This window comes from Mirounga leonina, unplaced genomic scaffold (assembly GCF_011800145.1).
Source record: "Mirounga leonina isolate KUSES-001 unplaced genomic scaffold, KU_Mleo_1.0 Mir_114, whole genome shotgun sequence".
Classification (NCBI taxonomy): domain Eukaryota; kingdom Metazoa; phylum Chordata; class Mammalia; order Carnivora; family Phocidae; genus Mirounga; species Mirounga leonina.
Genome location: NW_023270265.1, coordinates 26,346,890 through 26,371,854, shown reverse-complemented (window position 1 = coordinate 26,371,854; position 24,965 = coordinate 26,346,890). Strand labels below are relative to the sequence as shown.

Below are 24,965 nucleotides of genomic sequence, written 5' to 3'. Positions count from 1 at the left end.
ATCTAGACTTGTGTCACGGTGATTGGGGGCTCCGTCATAAAATAACTGAACCAATTCACTGTTTTTGGAGGTGTAACTGGCAAAACCACAGTGGGACTTATGCATTAAACCAAAGTTTTGAATCTCAGGTAACAGGTCTAAGATCTTCAGCTGCTGACAGAACGTTGTTTGAAAATGCCATAATTCCCTCAGTCAACATAATAAAATCCATCTGATTTTTTCACCTCCCCCTTCAACTGTTTACCTTCATCAGTCACAAGAGCCTGTCCAGTTTTCCTTTACAGTCACTGCCACTGTATTAATCCAGGCTTTCATCACCTGGGACCTGGGACTATTCTATTAGTCTCCTAATTTGAGTCCCTGCCTCCAGCTCCAAGGGAATCCATATTACTTGTCTCAAAATACAATCTTCATCTTATTGCATCCCTACTCATAATTTTCATTAACTCCCAATTACCTGCAGAGTTGAACTGGTATTCCCAATCTGTATCCGGCCTCCTTAATTCATGGTATGGGAAGTGCCAGGGGGCCTACTAGGCAGTCGGGCCCTTCCTTCTGAGACACCACCTATCTTGCCGCTGCAAGGTATGACACCTATTATCTCGTGTCCCTGAAACCCTTCAGGAAGTTCCTGGTCTACAGTACCTAGCCCCCTGCATGCCTATACCTTTTAATTAGTTCAGCCAACAGCTTTTGGCCACCCGTTGTTGCTGGGGTGTAGTGTGTTGCCATTATTCACGGCCTCGATTGCTATTTACCTTTTCAATTAGGATTCCACTGAGAGCTTCTGGAGCTAGTACCAGGTCTTCTCCACTTCAACAAATAATGAATTAGTATTTTCCCTTTTCGCGGGGGCTGTTCCCGGAGCCTGGCTCAAATTGAATAGGCCAGAACTTAGTAGTCGCAGGATCTGACCCACATGGCAGAAATGCGCAATCACAGGACAGGTGAGGGAGCCCGGAGAAAAAGCGAGAGTCCTATTCCATCCTTCGCCGGTCGGCCCGCTTCTCGACCCCAAGCTCCGCGCGCGCGGTGCCCTGCCAGGACTACTTTTGGCCTTCGGCGGCCGCCGTCCGCAGCGCCCAGTCGAGCCAAAGGCCCTCGGAGGAGATCGGCTCTGGCTGCGCCGCGCTACCCTGACCTGGGCTCCCGGAGCAGGTGGGTCTTCGCCACCTCTCCGGCGGGGCCGGGAGTGCCTCTGCTCCCTCGGGAGAGAGTCGGGGGGAGGGGAGCCCGCCCCCAGCGGAGACCCCGGCCCGCGCCTCTCAGGGCCCCACCACGCCCGCCCTCGGGCTGGACCCGGCCCGGCTCTCCCGGCCGCGCGGAGGTGCTGCGGCCCGACGAGGGTCTCCCTTTTGCGCTGCCCTCGCGCCTTCCCGTACGCTCCGGGCCCGGGCCTGGCCAGGTCTGGCGGGAAGCTGTGCTGCCCCCAAGGGCCGGGGCTGCCGAGGGTCGCTGCCGCCCTCCGTCACTGCAGGAGTCTGTTCGGCTCTTGGTTGAATGTAGATTAAAAGCCCGTCTTCCCAGTTTCTAGACCGTCGGGGATTTAACACCTCATGTGGAGTTGAGTTGAGTTTGAACTAGTATAATGGTTAAAAGCACTGGGCTATGGGGGCTGATTGGGGTTCACATCTCGGCCCAGCCAGTTTTCTTCCCCGTAAAATGGGGATAATAATAGTACTTGCCACATAGAACCATTGTGAGAATTGAGATTTGCATGTTAAATGAGCAGTGCTAAACACAGCTCCTACTTTTGTTAAGGGCTTTCCCCAGAAACGTGAAAATGGCTTTGACCAGCAGGTGGCAGTGGTGACTATATAATATGTTGTGCAGCAAGTCCGAACGTAACTGATGTTGCCTCAAGCGTTTAGAGGCCCCCTGAGAATCTTGGCTGAATTGGGAGCCTTAAACTTTCTTCAGGCTGGAAAGTACATTAGAGATTGAGTAATACTACCTGCTATTTTCTAGGTTGAGACAAACCTGACGGTGGCTTCCTTAAGCAGGTCACAGCAGGTCCCAAGCCTCCTCCCTCAAGTTCAGTGTTAAATTAAAAACAAACAAAACACTTTCCTGCCACTTTGCTAGCCTGTTGGGATGGCACCTTGAATATGCGTTAGAACTGGATTGGAAACCACAGAATTAAAATGGATGTCTGCCTTCATTCAGCAAATAAGGTACCAAGGAGAAAAAGACAGAGTCTGATTTTCATTGGGTGGCTCGCCTCTCTGAGGGGGTGAGAAGCTGCGCCCAGAAAGATGTGATAAGGAGCCAGTTATGCAGAGAATGAAAGGAAGGACGTTCAAAGTATAGGAAACAGAATTTACAAAAGCTCTGAGGTAGTAAAAAGCCAGGAAACGAGAAAAGGCTAATGTGGCTGTAGCACAATGAATAAGAGGGGAAAGTAGCAAGAGATGAGGTTGAAGTGGTAGGCTGGAGCCTTTGAGCAGGGTCACTAGCAATGTTATTCTGAGTGCAATAGAAGTCATTGGAAGGTTTTAAGCATGGAATGCCAAAATCCTGTTTTTGATTTTAAAAGTTCACTTCTGCTGCTGTGTAGAGTTAATTGGGTTATGGTAGGGTAAAGATGACCAGTTGGAAGATTATTGCAGTAATCCAGGTGAGAGATGATGGTATCTTCAAATAGTGTGGTGGTGGTGGAGATGGAGAAAAGTAAATAGATTAAGATATAATTTTGGAGGTGAAATCAGGAAGACTTAATGATGAATTAGAAGAGAATAAGGGAGAAGGAGGAATCAAGGGTGATTTTCAGGTTTTCTGGTTGAGCAATTGGATGGATAGTGGTACCATTTACTGAGATGAAGAAAACTGGAGGAAGAACAGATTTGGGGGAATAGAGAATTCTGTTTTAGACAGACTAACTTAGGTATCTTTGCTATATCCAAATGGAAATATTTGATTAGCAAGTTATACATAAGAACTTGGAGCTCAGAGGAGAAATTTGTGTTGGTGGTATGAATTTGGGGGTCATCAGCATATGGATGACACGTAAAGCCAAAGGAATAGATGAGGTCACTGAGATATTACCTGATCTGATGATTATCATCACCGTTGGGCCTGTGGCAACCACTGTGTTTGGATATCCTTTTGGGATTAAAGCATTAGATTTCAGTAATTAGGTAAGTGAACTGTCCTTGCAGATCTGCAGATGGTTATGTGTATATTACCTCCTATTGCCCTGAAATCCCCATTCCATGGTGGGGAGAGAGAAACAAGATCTCATGTCTGCAGGTAGTCCCTGGATCTGACTCCTAAGTTTGCAGGTTTCTGTTTTCAGTAGGCTGAGGGCCATGTCAGTTTTCTGCCACACACAGGACCGGCCATGAAGCTAAAGGAACTTGAACGGCCAGCTGTCCAAGCGTGGAGCCCAGCCAGCCAGTACCCTGTGTATCTGGCCACAGGTATGATGATATTGTGGACTATGATCTGCTGAAAATACATAGGTCAAAGGGAGACTTAATATCCAGAATTCTTTATTGAGCTTCAGAGAAAGCTTTAGAGTCATGGAAAGGTGGGGTTTGCTCGCAGCATAAGCAAGGGGACATTAGGTGTTTGGAGTACCTGGGGGCAGCCTTGAACTATGGCTCAAGCCAGGGCACCTCCTGTTTTCTTGCTTTCTTTGGAGTTACCACTTGAAAAAGGGTATACCCAGTCTTCTCCTGTTCCTCTGCCTCTCCACTCCCTAACCATTTATACCCCAAACCCATGCATGTATTTTTGCTTATATGCTGCCTCTTCCTAACTTTTCTTGTGCCTAGGAACATCTGCCCAGCAGCTAGATGCCTCCTTTAGCACAAATGGCACATTGGAAATCTTTGAGATTGATTTCAGGGACCCCTCTTTGGACTTGAAACACAAGGGAGTCCTTTCTGCCTCAAGCAGGTACTATGTCTGAATTGTTGATGAGTGTGCGGGACAGATCCTGATGTAGACCCTGTTCAGGAATCCTGGTAGTAATGTGTGCTTCTCAGGGCTCATGAGGAGATACGTGAGGGGAGAAGTTAACCCTGGGTTTATTTTGCAAAAGGATTTTTTAAAACACCCACTCGTACCTTTTCGGTCAGCAGCAGCAGTGGTGTCAGGCAGAATCATGTGATAGAGACGCCTCACACAAAGCTGGACCCATAAGTACCTGATCTCTCTCTGAGCCCAGAGATGTTGGCTCCTTCCTCCCTTGGCTCTTGTGAAGATAACCTTAAACAATATCTTGTTTTCTGCCAGTGGGAGGAGAATGAGTGAGCCTCTCTCTTCATCGTGGTTAGGCACAGATTGGGTCCTCGTGGATTTCATGGCTCTGGCAGGCTTACAGGGCTGAGTACTGGCATTCACAGAGCATATGTATACAGGCCAGACACTATGCTAGGAGCTGTATATCTTATTCATCCCTCAAAATGGGCCTGGGCCATAAATACCATTAGTCCCATTTTACATAGGAGGAAACTGAAACTCTGGGAAGCTAGGATTTATATCTAGGCCTAACTCCAAAATCTACCTTTTTTCTATTATTCAACTTTTCTTTTATAAAGGTTTTATAAAGATGTGCCTTACAGCAGTGGTCTCCAAATTTTCATACCACCAGGGAAAATGTGAATATTCACTATACTCAAGTTATATAGGCAATGTAAGTAGTATACATGCATTACTCTACTATTAAAAATGCAATTCCTATAATTTTTAGATTAAAAATATAAGTCTTTTTCCTACAGCTCAGAAAATTATCTTGCCCATCCCACTTTAGAGGTTACTGGTCCAAATGCAACTTTGCATTCTCTTGTGCATTTTTTGGTTCATCTGAGAGATTAATTAATTTATTTAGACAGAAGTACCCTTTTTTTCTTTTCATGGTTTAACCTAATAAAGGTTAGTTATTCTCCCTTTCTGGAGCCCCTATATCACTTTCTGATAGTATCCCTTATTTTATAGTTTTTTTACATCTCTTTGTATTTCCAGTACCTTTCCCTTCGAAGAGCAGCCACTGGAGGGTTTACCAATAATCATGAAATATTCTTAGCATCTAAGCAAGCATTTCAGAAAGGGCCCCTGAAAGGGGTGAGCTAATGCAATAATGTTCATACTCCTGGAGTTAAGAGGAGGGGCAGGAGGCAAGGGCTCTTATCCTCAGCCAGCAAAGCAGCAGCTTCAGCACAGTAGTGGCTCCTTAGGAGAAAGAGTTCCTAATCAAGAGGCAATGTAATTGCTTAAGAAATCTTGCCCCCGCTTGTGTGTGCACATGCGCACACTCCCTCTCTCTGTCAAATAAATAAATAAAATCTTTAAAAAAAATTTTTTTTTTAAAAAGGGGGTGTCTGGGTGGCTCAGTCAGTTAAGCATCTGCCTTCGGCTCAGGTCATGATCCCAGGGTCCTGGGATCGAGCCCCACATTGGGCTCCCTGCTCAGTGGGGAGCCTGCTTCTCCCTCTCCCTCTGCCTGCAGCTCCCCCTGCTTGTGCACTCTCTCTCTGTCAGATAAATAAATAAAATCTTAAAAAAACCCTTTTTTAGAAAAAAGAAATCTGAAATTATATCCTAAGATCCCTCTGGGCGGAGATTTTTGTTTGTTTTACTCACTGCTGTATCTCTAGCTCCTAAAACAGTACCTGGCATTAGATACTTAATAAATATCTGTTAAATGAACAAGTGACGTTAGAAATGTCTGGATTACCAAAGTGAGCACTCCTAGCCACCATTTCAGTTAGTTATAGTTATTGTTCAGTTCATCTTAGTGGCTTGAGAGCTTTTCAAGGGGGATGATTGGTTGGTTTTGCAGCCAACTAGGTTGAAGGGATCCTTTTTGAACTGGTGGTACTCAATTCAGGAATCATAAACTTCATTTCATACTCTGTTCCATCCTGCAAGGATTGGGGCTAAAACCAAAATAAATAGTACAGTTAACACTATTGATAGTATTTCATCTCTACTTTCTTTTCTAACTCCATAATTGTATCCAAAGATTGATTTGCATTTCCAGAGACCTAAGGAATTACCTTTGACCTAGCTCTATTAAGAGTCTTGTTGAAGAAATTATCTTAGACACCCACTTGTGGCTCAGCCTGGGTTCAGTCACTTACTCAGAAATCCACATCTCAAACTATTGACCAAGATGATCAGGGTAGTAGAGGGCTGCCCATTCTTTGCTTTATGCTTTCCTCTTTTTTTTCTGTGTCATCTTTGGCATGGTTTAGTTGAAAGCACAATTGTATTGAGTTGCATCCTTGGCTAACGGTACATGACTGTGCAAATGGTATTCTGACAGTGGTCTTCAGTTTCCTCACTTATGTGTAAAGAAGAGGTTGTGCAAGATGACTGCTAAGAACCTACTGGGCTCTAGATTCAGGTCTTATGTTCAGTCTTTCCTTCCCTTTCTTTTTTATAGCATAATCTCTTTCCTTTTTCCTTTTTTTTCTCCCTGAAGGTTTATTTATTTATTTATCAGAGAGAGAGAGAAAGAGAGGAGATGGGCAGAGGGAGAGGGAGAAGGAGAGAAACAGACTCCCCACTGAGCACGGAGCCTGACTCAGGGCTCAATCTCAGGACCCTGAGATCATGACCCAAGCCAAATCAAGAGTTGAATGCTTAACCGACTGAACCACCCAGGTGCCCCTTCTTTTTTTTTTTTTTTTTAAGAAACCTTCCTTGTGTTTCTTCATTATTACCTCAACATATACTTTTCAAAATCTTTCCCCTTCTTTTGCCTGCCCTTTTCACCAGACCCATGGCTTAACCACATTTGAATTCTGAAGACCCTCTTATCCTCAATCCATGATGCATCAGAGAAATGTTACGTATTTAGAAATACCTGACCAAAAGAGAACTGCTCTGAAACACTGGTAAGGGTGCAGACAAGGGACTGCCTCAGGCTGTAAGTAGATAAATGCCCTGGATGCATCAGAATCGGTTCGGATTAGCACGCCCGCTAAAGCTGGCGATGTTTGGTTTGTTAGACGAATCTCATGCAAGAAGAAATGTTTTGGGGAGAATAATACGTGATGTGTGTTGACTTGTGGACTGAGGTCTCAGCTGCTGTGGCTGAATGAGATCAGAGGCCGATGTGTGATGGGTGTACTGTACTCCACCCTGTGTCTACACTGATCTCCTTGTGGTCTCTGTAACCTCCGTATGACCCATCCTCTAGTAACATGAAGAAAGTAGGTGATCTACCTTCCATTACCTTTATAGCAGTTCTAGCTACTTGGGGAGTACTGTGACCTTCTTTGGGTGCCTGTGTGTGGAACAGCAAGCAGAAAAAGATCACTTTGTGTACTTGGTTTTCCCATTTCCAAGGTTTGCCTTCTTTAGAGATTACCTCAAGATGACAGAGTAGAGGGGTGCCTGGGTGGCTCAATTGGTTAAGTGGCTGCCTTAGGCTCAGGTCATGATCTCTGGGTTCTGGGGTGGAGCCCCACAGAGTCTGTTTCTCCCTCTCCCTCTGCCGCTCCCTATGGCTCGTGCTCTCTCTCTCTCTCTCTCTCTCAAAATAAAAAAAATCTTAAAAAAAAAAAATCACAGAGTAAAGAGAACGTAGGCTTTGTTGTTGGATAGACCTGGGTTCAGAACCCAGCACTGCCATCTAATGTCCTCTTGGACACGTTATTTAACTTCTCTCGCTCTGTTTTTCTCTGCTGTAAATTCGGGATGTATGGGCATAAGTAGCCTGGTGCCTACTAGGGATAAGGAAAGGACTTCCTCAAACAGCCACTGCTCCGCTTCACTGTCTTCATTCTCCAGCTTGGAGCACTGCCTTCACCGCTCTGACTTTTAAGGAAACTTGGATTCCCTCAGCTATTTTGGCTTGTTTTCACTTTAGTTCGCTAAGATGAGGTTGGGGTTTTTAAAAAGGAACCTGACTAAGCAAATCAAAGCAAAATCCTAAACAAAGAAGTACCTAAATTACAGAAGCAAGAATTGACACAGCACACGTTCCTAATTACAAAGTAGCTAAAGCTTGGCCTCAGCTGAGCTTCGTTGGGATGACCCTCTGATCTCTCAGGCCTCAGTTTATTCTCTTTAACCTTGTCTTTTTCTCTCTGCCAGAAGCGTAGCCATGAGCTGGTCATTGGGGCTGGTTCTGTCTTTGTGAATTTCAACGTCCTCCCTTACTGGTTATTGGTCTAGGCTGGTATCAGTCTGATGTATTTAGTACAGGGGTTCTCAACCCTGGTTGCTTGTTAGAATCACCTGGGGGCTCATGTTAAAAATGTGGATTCTGAGGGCCTCTCTCTGGAAATTCTGCTTTGCAAGGTCTAGGTAGGTGTGTAAAGAATCTGTATTTTCTTTAGGTGCCACCCATCATTCTTGATGCTCTATGGTGCCCATTGTTGCCATCTCCATGGGAACCTCTTCAGCAGAGAATTCCATCAGTATTCTCATGTTTTGAAAGTTCCCATTTTTCTATACAAACGCTTTCTATACCTTCTCCTTAAATCTCTTTTCTTCTAATGTCTGAAAGTCCTATTTTCAAGCCAAAGGTCATCTTGTTTCTTAAGTTTTTATTTTGAAACTATTCAAACATAGAGAAGTTGTAGAATAGTACAGTGAATAATCATATACCTTTCCTTAGATTTATCAGTTGTTAATTTTTTGTTGCATTTGCCTACATGCTTATGCGCTCTTCCTCTGCATGCACATGCACGTGTGTATACACACACGCACACACACACGCACACACACGCACACACACACGTGTTATTCCCTGTCCATTTGCAGAGCAGAGATGATTGACACTCCTTGAGCCCACTGAATGATCATGTCCGGGTCCTTGCTTAACTTGTCCCAGCTGGTCCCACTCTCCCAGGTGTTCTCTATCATGTCCTGTTTGGGCTCCTGCTTCACCCTCATTAGTGAAATTGTTAACCATAGGACTGTACTTTCTACATGCTTAGAGAGAGTCATTTTGTCACGCTGTGTGTTCTGCCTTTTGGTCACTCTAAACTAACAGGGCTTTATTTTCCAACTCTTTGGTGATTCCCCCTTGAGGTTTCAGGTACCTTTGTCTTCGGTCTGGATGTCATAAGCTGTGACCATACTGAGGTTACTGCAACATCTTCTACCATCCCTGTGTGAGGTTTTTCTCTGGCCATACTCTCCTCTGGTTCCTGTGAGACCGATTCCGGGCTTCTCTAGCTACTCTGTTGACTTGCCTGCTGCCCGCACTGACGTCTGGCCCCAGGGGGACGTGGCAGCCTCTTGAGCCAGTGTAACACATATTTGTCTGCCTTGTTAAGATCAGTGCAACCTTAGAACACATGGCCGTTTGGACAGTAACTTCGGAACCACTGTTTGTGTCAGCTCTGCTGTTTTATCTCAGTTGCTGACCTGGTCTCAACCAGTGCTCAGCTCTTTACTTCTAACAGGTGGTTGCTGCACCAGTGACTGGCCAGACAGGTCCCTGCCCGGTCACCCCACTCAGTTTCTTGGCCAACTTTCCAGGGTGTGGAAGCATTTCATTTCAGTTAGGGATCTTATGACATCATTTGATGTGAAATCTGGCTTCTCTGAAGGGCTGTGGAAATACCCTTGGCTAGCAGCTGTGAAATGAAGGACAGACTACCTGTGAGGCTTTGGGGATCTCACATGCCTTCCCTAGGGGCTTTGCAGAGGACCCATCTTTGTCTGCAGGGGCGCAGGGTCCATCTTTTTCTTTTGTGCAAGACAGGGGCAGTGTCTTGTGAGAAGCATCATTAGAAAGCCAAAAGTGTTTTCCAAGAGGTATGTTTATTCTTTATGCTTCTATGTTTGTAGGGCTGGCCCACTGCAACCATATAATAGATCCAGTGGGCTAGTCACAGGGAAGAGACACAGGGTGGAGAGGTCCTTGGGTCTTTTTTACTTTCAGCTTGAGAGGGAAGAGGGGACAGCAATTGTTGGTGTAGGGAAACCTACTTCTAGTCAGGTACAAAAGAATTTGGATCTTCCTCTAAACAGAATACACTATTTTATGATGGTTAAGAGCTCAGGCTCTAAAATAAGGTGGGCCAGGGCACCTGGGTGGTTCAGTGGGTTGAGCGTCTGACTCTTGATTTTGGCTCAGGTCATGATCTCAGGGTCATGAGATCAAGCCCCATGTTGGGCTCCATGCTGAGTGTGGAGTCTGTTTAAGATTCTCCCTCTCCCTCTGTCCCTCCCCTGCTCTCACTCTCTCGCCACAAAAATAATAATAAAAATAAATAAAATAAGATGGGCCAGACTTTAAACCTTGATTCTGCCACTTCCTAGCTGTCAAATAGGGATAAAGTTATTGTGTATACAGAAGTTTCATAAATTCTCTGTGCCTCAGTTTCCTCAATTGAAAATGGAGTTAATAATACTTCATAGGGTTATTGAATATTAAATCAGCTAATACATGTGAAGCACTTAAAACAGTGCCTGGCACATAGGAAGTATCCAATAAGCATTAGTTGTTGTTATTTGAGTTGTGAAGATTAAGTAAACTAATCTATTTGAAATATGTATCCCTGGGCCTATATAACCCTAATAATGTTAATTAAAAAAAACAAACATGCCACACAACCCTGAGGCAGTGGTCTCCTGCCTTCCTAGTGTAACAAAGATGGAATTTTTTTCCAGAGAAAGGGCAGGACCAAGCAAGGAATACGATGTTGTGTGTCTAGTAAGTGAGGGAGACAGGCAGACTCCATCTCGGTGGGGATACCTGCGTAATGGCAGAGGCTGACAGAAATGCCTCCTCTCTGCCTACTGACCTGATTCTGCATTGGTGCTGATGCCAGTTCCTCCTCTTTGTAGGTTTTACAAGCTGATCTGGGGGAACATTGGCGATGGGCTTCTGGAAGGCTCCGGGGTCATTGCAGGTGGCGGGGACAATGGCATGCTTACTCTATACAATGTGGCCCACATCCTGTCTCCCGGGAAGGAGCCTGTGATTGCCCAGAGACAGAAGCACACGGGGGCTGTCAGAGCCCTTGACTTTAATCCTTTCCAGGTACGGCATTTCATTTGGTCAAACATGCCCAAGCCATGGAGCCACAGATCTGAGTGGAAGCATTCACTTGTGACCTCCAGTCTATAATTCTTAGCCCTTCCCACACTGTTATGGGGGAGGTTTTGGAAGCCCCAAATGTGGGTCTCTTTCCCCCTTACCTGTTCGTACCTTTTCCTGGGATGGTGTGTCTCCTAAGGCCTTTTCTTCATACAGGGCAACCTCCTGGCCTCGGGAGCCAGTGATTCTGAAATCTTTATTTGGGATTTGAATAACCTAAATGTGCCAAGGACCCCAGGATCTAAGTCACAGGTAAGGAGTCTCCCGGGGCTGCTGATTAGAGTGTGCAGCTGATTTGCCCAGGAAAGTCTTGAATTCTGGAGGCACCCAGAGCACAGGAGAGTTTGGACTTTACCACTGGAGGGAAATAAAGCACCACAGACTAACATTACCAGCCAACCCATAACAGGGATGGAGGGGAGGGTGTGTGTGTGATGGTTTGTGGTCAAGAACTGTCCTAGGGTTTCTGGAAGGAAGATGAAGAAAGGCAGTAAAAGACATTGAGAAAAGGAGTGAGTACTATTTATCATAGTAGAGCTTAGGCAGAGTAGAGTAGGGCCCTGGGCTCAGTGGAGTGGGGCCAAGAGGGGACGCCCAGATATATCCTTGTCCTTTTTGTTGGGGTGGGTCAGCTTTGCCTCTATAGCAGGTTCTCCCATGCAGTTGGGGATCTGGTGTATGTCTGTCTCTGAGTGCATCTACCTGTCAGTCTATAACTGGGCCCATCTTCTTTGCTTCCTGGCTCTTCTCTGTCTTGTGCTTACAGTATCGTGAGGTAAGTTAAGTATAAATTTGATAGCACCCTGTGCCCTAAAAATAGCAATGGCTTTTCTTTCTGCCTCATTCTTTCTGGGGGTCTTACATGTCTTTGTTTCCCTCCCTTCCTCCTCCTCTACCTCTCTCTTTGTCATAGATAAGAGGGCTGTTTTAAATCTTGACTCCATCCTCTCAGGAGCACCTTGGGATAGGGGTAAATTCCAAGTGTGCCTGCCATTCTCTCAGCTTCTACACCAGTTCCCTAAAGGATCCTCTCTGGAAAATTCAACTCCCAGCTCCCTGACACTGGGTTTGGAAAGCCCCATGTCTACTCTTGGGCTTTCTGTGGGGGGTTGGGAGCAGTGGAACAGCAAATGGCTCTTGGTCCAGGAGATGACAAGTTGTCCTCTATCCTCTATCCTCTATCCCTCCCCACCCTTCCTGCCTCAGCAGCCTCCAGAAGACATCAAGGCACTCGCTTGGAACCGGCAAGTTCAACACATTCTGTCTTCTGCTCACCCCAGCGGCAAGGCAGTTGTGTGGGATCTCAGGAAGAATGAACCTATCATCAAAGTCAGCGATCATAGCAACAGGGTGCGTCGTGGAGACAGAATACAGGCTCGGGCTCTGGCTTCTTTCTCATGCCTAGACTTTGGAGCTGCTCTTCCCCAGGCCAGGTGTCTGCTTTCAGCTGTTGCACTTGTAGGTTCAGCCTCTTAGCAGATTTCCTGTTGAGAGTGAATGCTTAGGGAAGCTAAACAGCTGATCCAGAGGCTACTAGTGTTCCTTACTTACTCATGGTCATCACTTATCACATAGAAGAGACACAAAACCTGCCCTCAGAGATCCTATTCCAACTGGGCAGAAAAGGTTCATAACCAGAAGTGTCAGGTTATATCACCCATTGGGGTCTGCTTTGTCCACAGATGCACAGCTCAGGCCTGGCCTGGCACCCAGACATAGCCACCCAGTTGGTGCTGTGTTCAGAAGATGATCGTTTTCCAGTGATTCAGCTGTGGGATTTGCGCTTTGCCTCCTCGCCCCTGAAGGTGCTGGAGAGCCACAGTAGGTAATGTCTCAAGCTCTGTCTACATCCTTGGTGGATGGTGGGGCATAACTGACCTGGGTAGGAGGCAGTGAATGCCTCACTTTAGTTACCAAACATCTTGTGTGTCTTCAAAGTCATTCCCAGTGAACACACAGTCTCCCAGTCCTAGCTGTAACCCCAACAAAGAGGAGATCCTTGAGATCCTGAGGTTATGGAAAAGAACCTGAGATTCCATTTAACTTCCAGAAATGGGAGTGCAGATGGGGTCATGAGAAATATTTGGAGCCAATGTTTAGTCCCCCTGGGAGAGTCCCCAGGCTCTGATTTAAGGATAATGTTCATTTCTTTAGGTAGTGAGGTTGCTTCCTCCAAGACTTCTCCTTAATAAGAGAACCTAGGCTCCTATCTATCCTTTGAACAGGCCTGCCCCTGAAGCTGTAGCTCTTAGGCCCATAGCGGAAAAAGCAGCCCACACTGTTCTTTCTTACTAAAGAGCTGTATTGCCTCTATACCTTCTTGGGGACTTTGAAGAGTTGGGTCCTCACCACCCTCCTGCGAAAAAAACACCCTCCTGCGAAAAAAAATGCTGTTCATAGTCCCTACTCTACAGTCAGGGAAAAGAAGCAGGCCATTCTGTGGGGACGTCTGGGGGCAGAGTGATACAGTGTGTAGCGCATAGGCTCTGGGATTTGACTTGGGTTCGGGCTGCATGACTGCTGAAGGTTCTTTAATTTTTCAAAGCCTCATTTTCCTCGTTTGTAAAATGAAATGAGACTGCTCGTTTTATAGGGATGAAACTTATCCAAGATATTTGAGGTACCCTACTCAGAGTAGCCATTTGACAAATGTTAGTTGCTCTTTCCTTTTTAGGGGGATCTTGTCAGTGTCGTGGAGCCAGGCTGATGCTGAGCTTCTGCTCAGTAGTGCCAAGGACAACCAGATCTTGTGCTGGAACCTGGGGAGCAATGAGGTAGACTCGCCGTTGTGTGGGCATGCTGGGAGGGGAAATCCGCTGTGTGTTCTGGGTCACGTTACCTAAGTCAGGGTTTCTCTAATGGTCGGGTTCCCTCACAGGTAGTGTATAAGCTGCCCACACAGAGCAGCTGGTGCTTTGATGTGCAGTGGTGCCCTCGGGACCCTCCAGTGTTCTCTGCTGCCTCCTTTGACGGCTGGATAAGATTGTACTCCGTGATGGGTAGGAGCTGGGAAGTCCAGCAGATGAGACAGGCTGACAAGGTTTGAAAGGCTTGGTGGAGAATGCTGGAGGGAATGCTGTCTCTATATGGGGGGAGAGAAAAGGACGAATGGCCTAGGAGGAAGTGGGGACTGTTGGAGACTGGGAAACCAGGACCCTGGGTTGGGAGGGCTTCACCTTTGCTCTAGTGCCCATCTTCCTGGGAGGGTGTCCGTTCCTGCCACGATACAAAAGAGGCCTTCATATTGACTCTTGCTCTTGGATATTCCCTGTGATATTTCAGGGACATTGGATCTCCATGCCGGGACCATTATTTTGGAAGTATGAACTGTCTTATCTCCTTTTCTCCTGTAGATCCATTCTGTGTCTACACTCCACTGTAGACCTTGGATGCAGTAGGCTTTCCAAGAGCCTACTGCATGGGAGTCCTACCCTCACTACCAGTTCCCTAGAAAACGGGAGTCCAGCCTTTCTGGGCCAGATTGGTTATCTCAAGGATTTCTCCCAGAGTAAAGTTTACAGATGCAGCACCACTTCGGGTTGGTGATACAGGTGTGCTTTTACCCTCAGATCTCTTCTTTCTTCAGCAAAGGCCAGCCTCTCCCACCACTGCAGGTACCAGAGCAAGGGGCCCAAGCATCATTGATACCTCCTCTAAAAAAACCCCCCAAATGGATGAGAAGGCCAGCAGGTGTTTCATTTGCTGTAAGTATAGTGTGGGGGTGTGTGTGTGCATGGTTGTGCATGTGTGTGTGTTTGTGAAGCCTCTCGTAAACCCAACATGTAGCTGTGTTCTATAGATTTATTCCCACTGCCTGTGTCTCAGATCAGGCCCATTTTAGGGCTCAAGCAGAGTTACTATTGCTTTTCCCTCTACCCCTTCACCTTGCTTACTGTGCCAGTCCTGTCTAAAAGGTATTGGTTGCTATAGGCTGCTTGGTTATAGAGAACTGCCTGAGATTCCACCTGATTTTTCTCTAACCCTTACATGTCTGGACTGGTAGTGAGTCCAGACATGTAAGGGTTAGAAATACAAAGCAGGAAAGAAAAAAAATATAAATTCCATCCTGTCACTCCTCTGCCCAAAACCTTTGACCCCCATTTCCTTATGGACTTACCTTTCCAGTTTTTATCCCCACCTTATTCTTTTTTTTTTTTTTTTTTAATTTATTTGACAGAGAGAGACACAGCGAGAGAGGGAACACAGCAGGGGGAGTGGGAGAGGGAGAAGCAGGCTTCCTGCAGAGCAGAGAGCCCGATGCGGGGCTCGACCCCAGGATCCTGGGACCATGACCTGAGCCGAAGGCAGACGCCTAACGACTGAGCCACCCAGGCGCCCCCCCACCTTATTCTTATGTGTTCCGTAGGTTCCAGTTACATATGACTCCTTTCTGTTCCACAAATAACTCCTCAACTTTGCTGCTTCTGCATGTACCCTGCCCTTCACGTCTCTCCTGAGCCATTGAATCCTACTATAGTCTTTCATGGTCCCTTGCTTAAGTACCACCCCGTCCACAATGCCTGTCTTTAAACCCTTGTCAAACTTCACTTCCAAGATTTCTTTTCCTGTAATGATACATTCTAACTGTACTAAGGTTACTTAAATACATGTGTGGAGACCCTACTAAGTAATAGACTCCTTGAAGACTTGAAGATAGGGACCACATTTTGTTCGTTTTTATCCCTAAAGCAAGTGCTTCTCAAACTTTAATGCACATACAGATTACCTGGGGAATCTTACAAAAATTCAGATTCTGGTTCATTCAGTCTAGGGTAGGGCCCAAGATTCTGATGTTCCAACAAGTTCCCAGGTGATGCCCTTGTGGCTGGTCTGAGGAGTGGCAGGGTCCTAAAGCACTTAATCCAGTGCTTTAAATATTAGGTTTGAATTGAAAACAGATGTATCAAATAAGTGGTTCTTGTGTTCACAGCCACCAGTTTTATTGTGGAGGTAAATCTAACATACTCAGGAGGTGAAGAATTCTGATGTTGAGAGAAGTACATTCTTTTGTTTGTTTGTTTCAGGAGGTAGTTCTATGTTTTTGTTTTTGTTTTTTTTTTTTATTTGAGACAGAGAGAATGAGAGAGAGAGAGCACATGAGAGGGGGGAGGGTCAGAGGCAGAAGCAGGCTGGGGAGTAAGCAGTAGTTGTCAACCATGGCTGCAACCTGAAGGACTTTCAAATATACTGATGTCTAGTCCCACCACCAGAGATTCGGACTTCATTGTCTGGAGTGCAGCCTCATGACTCTGGATAGCTCCTCAGGTTGTGTTAATGTGCAGCCACGGTGGAGACCTGCTGGAGTCAAGGAACTTTACTAAGCTCTGCTTGGTGACAGATGCTTTAGGTAGGGTACCTAATAGCGTGAGAAGGATGCTCAGGGGGGGCTGTTTTGGTGGTTGAAGGCTCAGAAGCAGGAATGAACTGGGCACTTTGGGGATGTGGAGTGATCACATAAATGAGCAGGGAGAGAGAGGCTAGAGAGTCTGGCCCTGACTTTGGAGGAGCTTAAGCTCTCTTCTGTGGCCTTTGAAACCAGAACACACTCCTAAGCAGCCATAGGTACAGGGTGGTAGTCTAAGGCTTGGATTGGAGGAGGAAAACCCAGAGGCTAGCAGTCTATTCCAATAACCTAGGTGTGCTAGCGCTGGGAATGGGACAGGGGGCCCTGTGTGAGAGACACTGCACAAGACGAGGTCAGACTGCTGTTCCGTGGCTGTAGCTGTGATGGGTATAAAGACCATGACGATGCCAAGGCGTTTAGTCCAGGTGACTGGGAGAATGGGGCTGCCAGCACAGGTCAGAAGATGAGTACCATGTGCTAGAGTTTTATGCTGATGGTGCTAAAAATGTAGAGGTGGTTTATGTATAGGGGTGCATTTTCTACTCAGTTCCTGATCCTGTTCCACCCCCAGGAGTTCTTATTGTTGATTTCCTATCCTAGGGTCGACCAATAAATAGCCTTCCCTGTGATTTGGACTTGGTGTTAATTTTTAGCTTGAAGATACAACCTTAACCCTTCTTGTTTTTCCTCGCCAGTTTGGAGGGAAGCTGGTTACCTTTGGCCTCCCCAGCACCCCTGCCCATCAGATGCCACAGCCTTGCCTCCGCCTAGTCTTCATCAGTCAAGTCATCACAGAATCTGAATTACTGAGGCAGTCAGCTGAGCTGCGGGAGGCCCTGGAATCAGGAAATCTTCTGAATTATTGTCAGAACAAGATCGAACAAACATCACTGCAAAGTGAAAAGATGCTCTGGCAATTCCTGAAGGTAGGAAGCCTGAGGCTGGCTGCTCCGAAAGTGTTTCCCCAAAGCCAGAAACTCTAGGAGATGGACAACCACATTGTGACCTAGATTACAGAGGCCCTGACCTCTTAGGCTTTTTCCTACACCACACCACCCTCTGGACACAGAATCTTCACTTTTTACCGGTGTCTCAGAGACCTTTTGCAGCTAAGGAAGCTGAGGGGTACAAGTGACATTTGCCTTTTTTGCTTCTATTGCTGATGTCCTAGATACTTTACCAAGGCCAAGGTGAAGGCTTTTATGCCATGGCAAAGGGCAGATAACGTGATGGGAAGAGAGAAGAGAAAGGAAAGGAAGGAAAGAGGATTGGCTGGAAGGGGGCATCATCATGAGAAGGCTTTGAGTTTGTTTCAGATAACCCAAGGCAAGTTATTATGGTGGGACTCAGGGCTTAAGTCCCAGTTTACTCTGGAGGCATGGATCAAGTTCAGTGCTAATGAAATTTCAAGTTGTGCATGACATCAGGAGGAGTGTTCCACCTGTCAAAGGAATTGAGTAGATGGGAGGAGAGAACTAAAGGGAGAAAGAGAACTGACTGGACAGGCAGTGAGAGGATTATTCAAAGCTTTGGGATCGTAGTAAATAATGCAAAAAGGACAGAGCTGTCCCAGGGGATCTAAGAAGGGCTTGGGGTCTATGCTTCAGACACAGTAGAACTTTGTGATGGTAGACACCAGGAATCTGGGAAGGAGACAGGATTTGAGAAGGATCATCAACTGTAGAGTGAAGCTAGAAAAAGGTGTGGGAAGAAAAGAATAAGAAATGATGCTTTTGTTGTAAGCAGAATACGGCCAACTGCTCCAGGAATGGTGGAATGGGAAAGAGAATAGAGGGCATCATCAGGAGTTGAGCCTTTCTTCTAAACAAAGGAGGCAGCAGTACCTAAGGATAGAGGGGAGTCTGGTTGAAAACCTACCCAAGAGCTGTCCATTATGATGGTTCTGAAGCTGAATGTGGCTGAACATTTCCAAAGGACAAGTATGGGAGAAGAAGGGAGCCCTGAGAGACTGTGAGAAAGATAGTAGTCAGAATTCATGGCTCTGTGTAGGGCAAATGAAGGGCCCAGCCACCTAACCCAGATTAAGGTACGGCTTCAGGAAGGCTTGGCCCCCAGTATCTGGGACACTGAATGGGTAAGCTGACTTTGTGTTTTGTTTTGTTTTTTTTTAAAGATTTTATCTATTTATTTGACAGAGAGAGAGAGATCACAAGTAGGCAGACAGGCAGGCAGAGGTAGAGGGAGAAGCAGGCGCCCTGCTGAGCACGGAGCCCAATGTGGGGCTAGATCCCAGGACCCTGGGATCATGACCTGAGCCGAAGGCAGACGCTTAACCGACTAAGCCACCCAGGCGCCTCTAAGCTGACTTTGTTTATTGTATCTATGCAGCTTCCACCACGAACTATGTTTTCAAGTAGATATTTTTTTTTAAGATTTTATTTATTTATTTGACAGAGAGAGAGATCACAAGTAGGCAGACAGGCAGGCAGAGGGAGAGGGAGAAGCAGACTCACCACTGAGCAGGGAGCCCAATGTGGGGCTCGATCCGAGGATCCTGGGATCATGACCTGAGCCGAAGACAGATGCTTAACCGACTGAGCCACCCAGGCGCCCCTTCAACTAGATATTTTAGACTCACGAGACTCTGTAGGTTCACTTGGCATCAGTCTCCTCAGAAGGATGTGGGACAGGAACCACGGCTTGGCAGGGCAGCCGGAGGTGGCGCTCTTCTGTGGGGGTTCTTGCAGCCCATGCAGCAGTCCAGAGTTCTCATCACCTCCCCAAAAGACAGCTCAGGTGCAAGGTGATGAGATGCACACAAGGCAGATGTGTCGGTGGCCCCGGCTTTGAAGCCTCATGCCCACAAGAGCCAATGTCTCTTGTACCCACTTCCAAAATGTTTCTAGAGTCCCTACAAGAGATCTTTTCAGTTACAAGAGTCCTTGCAATCAGGGAAGCCTGCGAGCATGGTGTCCACAGATGCTATTTAAGTTTTGTATAGTTCGAGTCCAGATACAATTTATCCATCACAAGCAACGTTGCCTGGAAACATAGGTGACATTTGACTCTTACCAGGTATCCAGGCTAACAGATCTAGTAAGTCAACAGAAGGTCCATGGTCCAGTTTTCATGTAGAAGTGGGAGAGGGTTTTGTTAACACCATGCCTCCAGCTCAGCAGGATCAAATTGGGGGAGGAAAAGGGGAGAGACGGTGTTGGCCTCAGTAGGGCACTTCTGGTGGTATGAAGAACTATATTAGAGGGTACACTGGCATAGATGTTCAGCTTATGCAAGAGAGGGTCATTCACATTGATTTAATGGAGACTTGTGTGTTGTGTGGTTCATTAGGTGACCTTAGAGGAAGACTCCAGAATGAAATTTCTAAAACTATTAGGATACAGTAAAGATGAGTTCCAGAAGAAGGTAAGCTGCTTTCACATCAGAAGCATGTACTTGAAGCAGAGAAGAAGAGAATGCTGTCAGTGGGAACCGTCTCAGTGACCTCTTTCTGGGCTTCATTAACGCATATACAAACGTTTTACCTCCTGGATGTAGGCTTTTCCCCAGGTAAATAGCCCAAGAATCTTAGAGAGTCCAGTCTGTGTGGTGTGGAGGTGGGAAGAAAGCATAATAGGTGTTTGACCTTGTGCTGGGAAGAGGGTACTCATAGATCTCTCCTTGCAGGTGGCCGCGGGTTTGAAGAGTGACTTGGGGCTGGGTGAGACCCCTCAAGGGAGGCCCAAGGGAGATGATCTCCACAGTAACAGACAGCAGGCTTTCTGCAGCCAGGTGTGGTTGGAGCCCAGACAGCCAGACCTGGGGTAGCACAGGAGACCTGCCTTTAGGGCATCTGCCCCTTCCTGGACATTTGCTTTGCTCTCATAAAGTGCTTGGCTTCTGTAGAAGTCTTCAAACTCCTCATTTCTTGGAACCACAGTGAGACACAGAGTGCATAAACTTTTGGGCTGGGAGAGGAGCTATGGACTAGAGACCTTCCCAAACCTTATCTGGTTATTCTGTAGCTTTACCCATTAAGGGCCAGATAGTAGAGCTCTCAGAGAGAGCTACCAAGCCAGCTGTCTGTTTTCAGGTTCATTTCCAAAATAGCCACCTCTGTCCTTTCTTGTACAGACCTCCGAACACATCACAGAGGAAGCCTCTGCCTCCTCATCCTTCTTTGATGAGCTGGTCCCTCAGAATATGACTCCATGGGAGATCCCCATCACAGAAGGTACTCTGATCCTGAGGGAGAGAAACGCTCTATGTGGGAGTAGGTGGGCTCAGAGTTCTTGGACTTGAGAACATTTTCTTCTTGTCCTCTGCCTCCTGCCTCCCTCCCACCATCACAAATGCTGAGTGGTTCTGTTACTGGTTAGAGCTCTCTCTGGATTTTTATGGATATGTCTTTCCTGTGGAAGGCCTTCTAGCAAGATTTTTTTTTTCTACTGTTTTCTTACTTAAAACACTGACTCGGGGCGCCTGGGTGGCTCAGTTGGTTAAGCGACCGCCTTCGGCTCAGGTCATGATCCTGAAGTCCCGGGATCGAGTCCCACATCGGGCTCCCTGCTCAGCAGGGAGTCTGCTTCTCCCTCTGACCCTCCTCCCTCTCATGCTCTCTGTCTCTCATTGTCTCTCTCGCAAATAAATAAAATCTTTAAAAAAACAACAACAACAAAAAAAAAACCCACTGTGACTCTGTTTTTGCTGAGCAACCACACACTATACCTCTAATATTGCCATATGAGGCTCTCCCTCATCTTGAGCCCTGTCCTTAGAGTTACCACTGGACCTGGCACTCTGGGACAGCCCACTACATTTTGTTGTTGAGGAATGAAACTTGGGAGTTTTGTTTGGGGCAAGGGAGGCTGAGTGATACAGAGATAGAAGGGGTGTACTATGGGCCCTGTAGGGGACAGGAAGCTAGGGTCTGAGGGCAGGCTCACATGGAGGGGATGCCTCTGCCTGCAGACACTGATGGACTCCTGAGCCAGGCTCTCCTGCTTGGAGAACTACGCCCTGCTGTGGAGCTGTGTCTGAAAGAAGAGCGCTTTGCTGATGCCATCATCCTGGCCCAGGCTGGGGGTGCAGATCTGCTAAAGCAAACACAGGAGTGCTACTGGGCCAAGAAGAAAACCAGAATCTCTTCGGTAACTGCCCACTGTGCAGGAGAGGAGGGGAGGGGATTACAAGGTGTAGGTGGATGCCTACACCTTGATGTTTAGAAGATCTGCCAGGCTTTCCCTCTCCCCACTCCAACCACCCCTACCTCACCCCCAACACCTAGTCAGTGGTCTAATAGGAAGCCTGTTCACCAGTGGCTTTTCTTAGCACGTCCCTGTGTGTGACTCTGACTGTGTTGGATGGATGGCTAATGACGTCCTTCCCTCTCTGCTCATTATAGCTGCTAGCCTGTGTTGTACGGAAGAATTGGGAGGAGATGGTTTATGCCTGTAGCCTGCAGAACTGGAAAGAGGCACTGGCCTTGCTCCTGACCTACTCTGGGCCAGAGAAGTTCCCTGAGCTCTGTGGTAGGTAGCCCTGGGTTTCAGGATGGAGTGGTGTGACTCTAGCGTGGAGTTCATGGACATGGTGAGGGAGGAGGCAGAGGAGCAGCCTGAGCTCTGGGAGGTCAGGCCGTGTTGTCAAGGCCAAGGTCTGGTTCAGCTGGGAGGCAAGGACTCTAGTAGGGATCATGTATTGTCCTGTTTTACTTTTTCTCGCAAGAGCTCCGCCCTTCCCTGTAGCGCAAAGTTGGCCTCATTATTGTCCAAAGCCACTGTGGTTACTTGTCCCAGCTCATGATCCTCCACCTATTTTCAAACAGGAGAATGAGAAGAAGCACGGGAAAGCTATGCCATTAAAGAACTTTCCTTCTCTCTGCAGACATGCTGGGTACTCGCATGGAACAGGAGGGTGGCAGAGCACTAACCTCCGAAGCCAGACTCTGTTATGTGTGCTCAGGGAGTGTGGAGCAGCTGGTGGAGTGTTGGGCAAGATGCCACCAGGCTTCCTCCCCCCTGGCTCTACAGGTGCTCCTTCTCTGTAGGGCACTGGTCACTCCATACCAGGCTCTTAGGAAAGGCTATTGATAGGGATGTGCAGGGACATCAGAGGCAAGTCTTCTGGGTACCCAGGCTGGGATCAGTATATTAGGGAGTAGAAAAGGGCCTTCAGTGTCTGGGACCTTTTCCCAGGGATGAGCTAGCACCTCCCTCTCTCCTTCCCAGTCAGGGGAGACTGAGCAACAGCTGCTTAGGTGTTAACCTTTATAATTTTTTCCCACTTTAGGTTTGGTTATACAAAGTTATTCTCTATTTGAATAATTGTGAGCCTGAGCCTCCTATTAGCTGCTATGAAAAGTTCTGTGGATTTAAATTTTACCAGACACTCTACAGGTAACTAGAGAAGACTCATAGGAAGACAAAGTCACAGATGAAACGATAGTATAACAGACCCTGAAACTGATGATGTACTAGCAGAGGAAAGGGTAAAGAAAGCAAAAAAAGAGGCAGAGATGTATGAGAGTCTAAGACCCAGATGGACCCAGTTGAAGCAAATGCTAATAGCTTGGGAGGTGAGGCCAAGAGGCTCTTCTCTAACTATTACATCTCTTACGTATCATCACTTGCTGCCTGTACCTGGCCATGGCCAGGTACCCTCATACCCAAAGTGGGAAGTCCCTGGGTGAACTGCCTGGTCTTAGGGAGAAGGATGTGCTTTGAAGAGACCTGACTGCCTTTATCCCTGTTCCTATAGGACCTGATGGAGAAGGTGATGGTCCTTAATAGGAGCCTGGAGCTACTGCGGGGTCCTGACGGGGTGAGCGCAGGCCCTGCCACAACCTGCAGGGTCACTCAGTATGCCAACCTCCTGGCAGCCCAGGGCAGCCTGGCCACTGCCATGAGCTACCTACCCAGTGACTGTACTCAGGTGAGTGGGACCACGTACAGAGAGCAAACCATTTCAGTCATCTAACACTGGCTGAGCACTGCCATGTTCTAGGCACTATGCAAATGCTGGAATTCTAGAATAAATGAGATCTAGTCCCTTAGGAAGCTCACAGTCCCTTGGGGGAAATCAGATGTCAGTAACTTACAGTGTTATAACAGAAGCTTATACTAGGCACTGTGGGACTCCAGGAAAGGGGCTGGTTTTGCCCAGAGCAATCAAGGAAGGCTTTCCAGTGGTTAAAACAGTTGAGCTGGACCTTCAAAAAGAAGCAGCTTCCCAGCAGATGTAGGGCATTCTAGGCAGAAGGAACAGTAAGGAGGGAGGCTTGGCAGGGATTAGGGACCTTTGAGTCATCTAAGGTGGCTGAAGTGTAGAGGGCCAACTGAAGTTTGAATGCTATATGGGGCGAGGCTTATAAGAAAGGATGTTTACTTGTTTTAATTAACACAGTTCTTCACTATTATAACTTTTGTAGCCACCAATTCAGCAGCTGAGAGATCGACTTTTTCATGCCCAAGGTTCTGGTGTCTTGGGCCAACAGTGTCCTCCTTTCCCCTTCCCACGGGTTGTTGTGGGAGCTACCCCCCACTCTGAAGAAACATCATCTTACAGATTGGGATTCTGGCCTTCTCACCTGGTAAGATCTGGTTTGGTTTGTTCATTCATTTGCTCATTCATTCAAAAATACTTATTAAATGTCTACCAGGTACCAAGCATGGTTCTAGACACTTGGAATATATTAGTGAAAAAAAATGATGAAAATTCTCAACTTTGCAGAGCATAGATTCAGTTATTTTTCTGATAACTTCTTGTCAAACAACTGCTAGGCTCTTAGAACAGAAATGTGGACAAACCATGATTTATGCCCTTAATTAGCTCATAGTCTAGTAGAAAGATAGATATGTAAAAAATAAGTACAGTAAAATTCATCAATGCCATGATTAGGGTATGATAAGGTGCCATGGGATCACACAGAAAAAAGCAATTTAGTCTTTCGAGGAGGGGGAGAAGTTTAGGGAACGTTTTAGAATGAGTATGATGTTTGAGTACTGAAGATTAAAAGTTATTTAGGCAAGGGAAGGAGTAGGTAAATGCTATTTCAAGCAATGGGAACAGCTTGTACAAAAGCATTGAAGGGAGAGTAAGCAAAGCCCACTTGAGGAACTACTAATATTTTAATGGGGCTGCCAAACAGGTGTTTGTTGTAGGGGAGTGAGGTTAGATGAAGCTGGAGTAACAGGTAGGAGATAGAGCAGGAAGGACCTGGAATTCTGTGCTAAAGACCTTAGACTCGACCCTGAAATTGAATGGTCTTATGCAGGGGAATGACTATGTATTTAGGAAGGACAAGGCTGGAGGCATTTAAGAGGCAATAGCAAGAGATGATGAGGACATGAAATGACTGACCTAAAGCTGGAGAATGAGGTTGGATTTAAGATAATAGGTAGAATTGACAGAAATTGGTGATGGCTTAGAGGAGTCTGTGAAGTGGGGGAACTGACCCCCAGACACTATCCAGTGCCCAGATGGTTAGGGTGCTATTAACTTATGATACCAGGATCCTGCTGGAGGGACTGGGGAACAAAATCCAGCAAGATGGTAAGTAGAGGTACCAGGTGGAAGCTCTGATGATTCATCCTGTCCCACCTTCAGTTCTCATCTTAATTTTCTTTCTTCTTTCCTCCTTCTTTCCCCTCC

The 24,965-nt window shown here is 46.7% G+C and overlaps 1 protein-coding gene across 7 annotated transcripts in view; it reads left to right on the top strand.

Moving 5' to 3' along the window:
• Positions 1 to 1,187: 1,187 nt before the first annotated feature.
• The window catches only part of SEC31B (SEC31 homolog B, COPII coat complex component), a 56,140-nt gene continuing 32,362 nt past the window's right edge, over positions 1,188 to 24,965 (top strand). For 3 of the 7 annotated variants that reach the window (XR_004683235.1, XM_035027208.1, XM_035027218.1), the window contains exons 1-19: positions 1,188 to 3,419; positions 3,777 to 3,900; positions 10,759 to 10,954; positions 11,168 to 11,263; positions 11,778 to 11,786; positions 12,218 to 12,361; positions 12,694 to 12,836; positions 13,686 to 13,785; positions 13,890 to 14,051; positions 14,581 to 14,715; positions 17,051 to 17,281; positions 19,665 to 19,739; positions 20,001 to 20,105; positions 20,448 to 20,547; positions 21,285 to 21,463; positions 21,718 to 21,844; positions 22,200 to 22,345; positions 23,073 to 23,246; positions 23,743 to 23,904. Coding sequence is in view for 6 of the 7 variants with exons in the window: in XM_035027208.1 (XP_034883099.1) it covers positions 3,341 to 3,419; positions 3,777 to 3,900; positions 10,759 to 10,954; positions 11,168 to 11,263; positions 11,778 to 11,786; positions 12,218 to 12,361; positions 12,694 to 12,836; positions 13,686 to 13,785; positions 13,890 to 14,051; positions 14,581 to 14,715; positions 17,051 to 17,281; positions 19,665 to 19,739; positions 20,001 to 20,105; positions 20,448 to 20,547; positions 21,285 to 21,463; positions 21,718 to 21,844; positions 22,200 to 22,345; positions 23,073 to 23,246; positions 23,743 to 23,904 (2,487 nt within the window). In the remaining variant the exon portion in view is untranslated. The remainder of the gene's footprint in view (positions 3,420 to 3,776; positions 3,901 to 10,758; positions 10,955 to 11,167; positions 11,264 to 11,777; positions 11,787 to 12,217; positions 12,362 to 12,693; positions 12,837 to 13,685; positions 13,786 to 13,889; positions 14,052 to 14,580; positions 14,716 to 17,050; positions 17,282 to 19,664; positions 19,740 to 20,000; positions 20,106 to 20,447; positions 20,548 to 21,284; positions 21,464 to 21,717; positions 21,845 to 22,199; positions 22,346 to 23,072; positions 23,247 to 23,742; positions 23,905 to 24,965) is intronic. The other 4 variants (XM_035027199.1, XM_035027236.1, XM_035027191.1 and 1 more) reach the window with 2 other exon arrangements.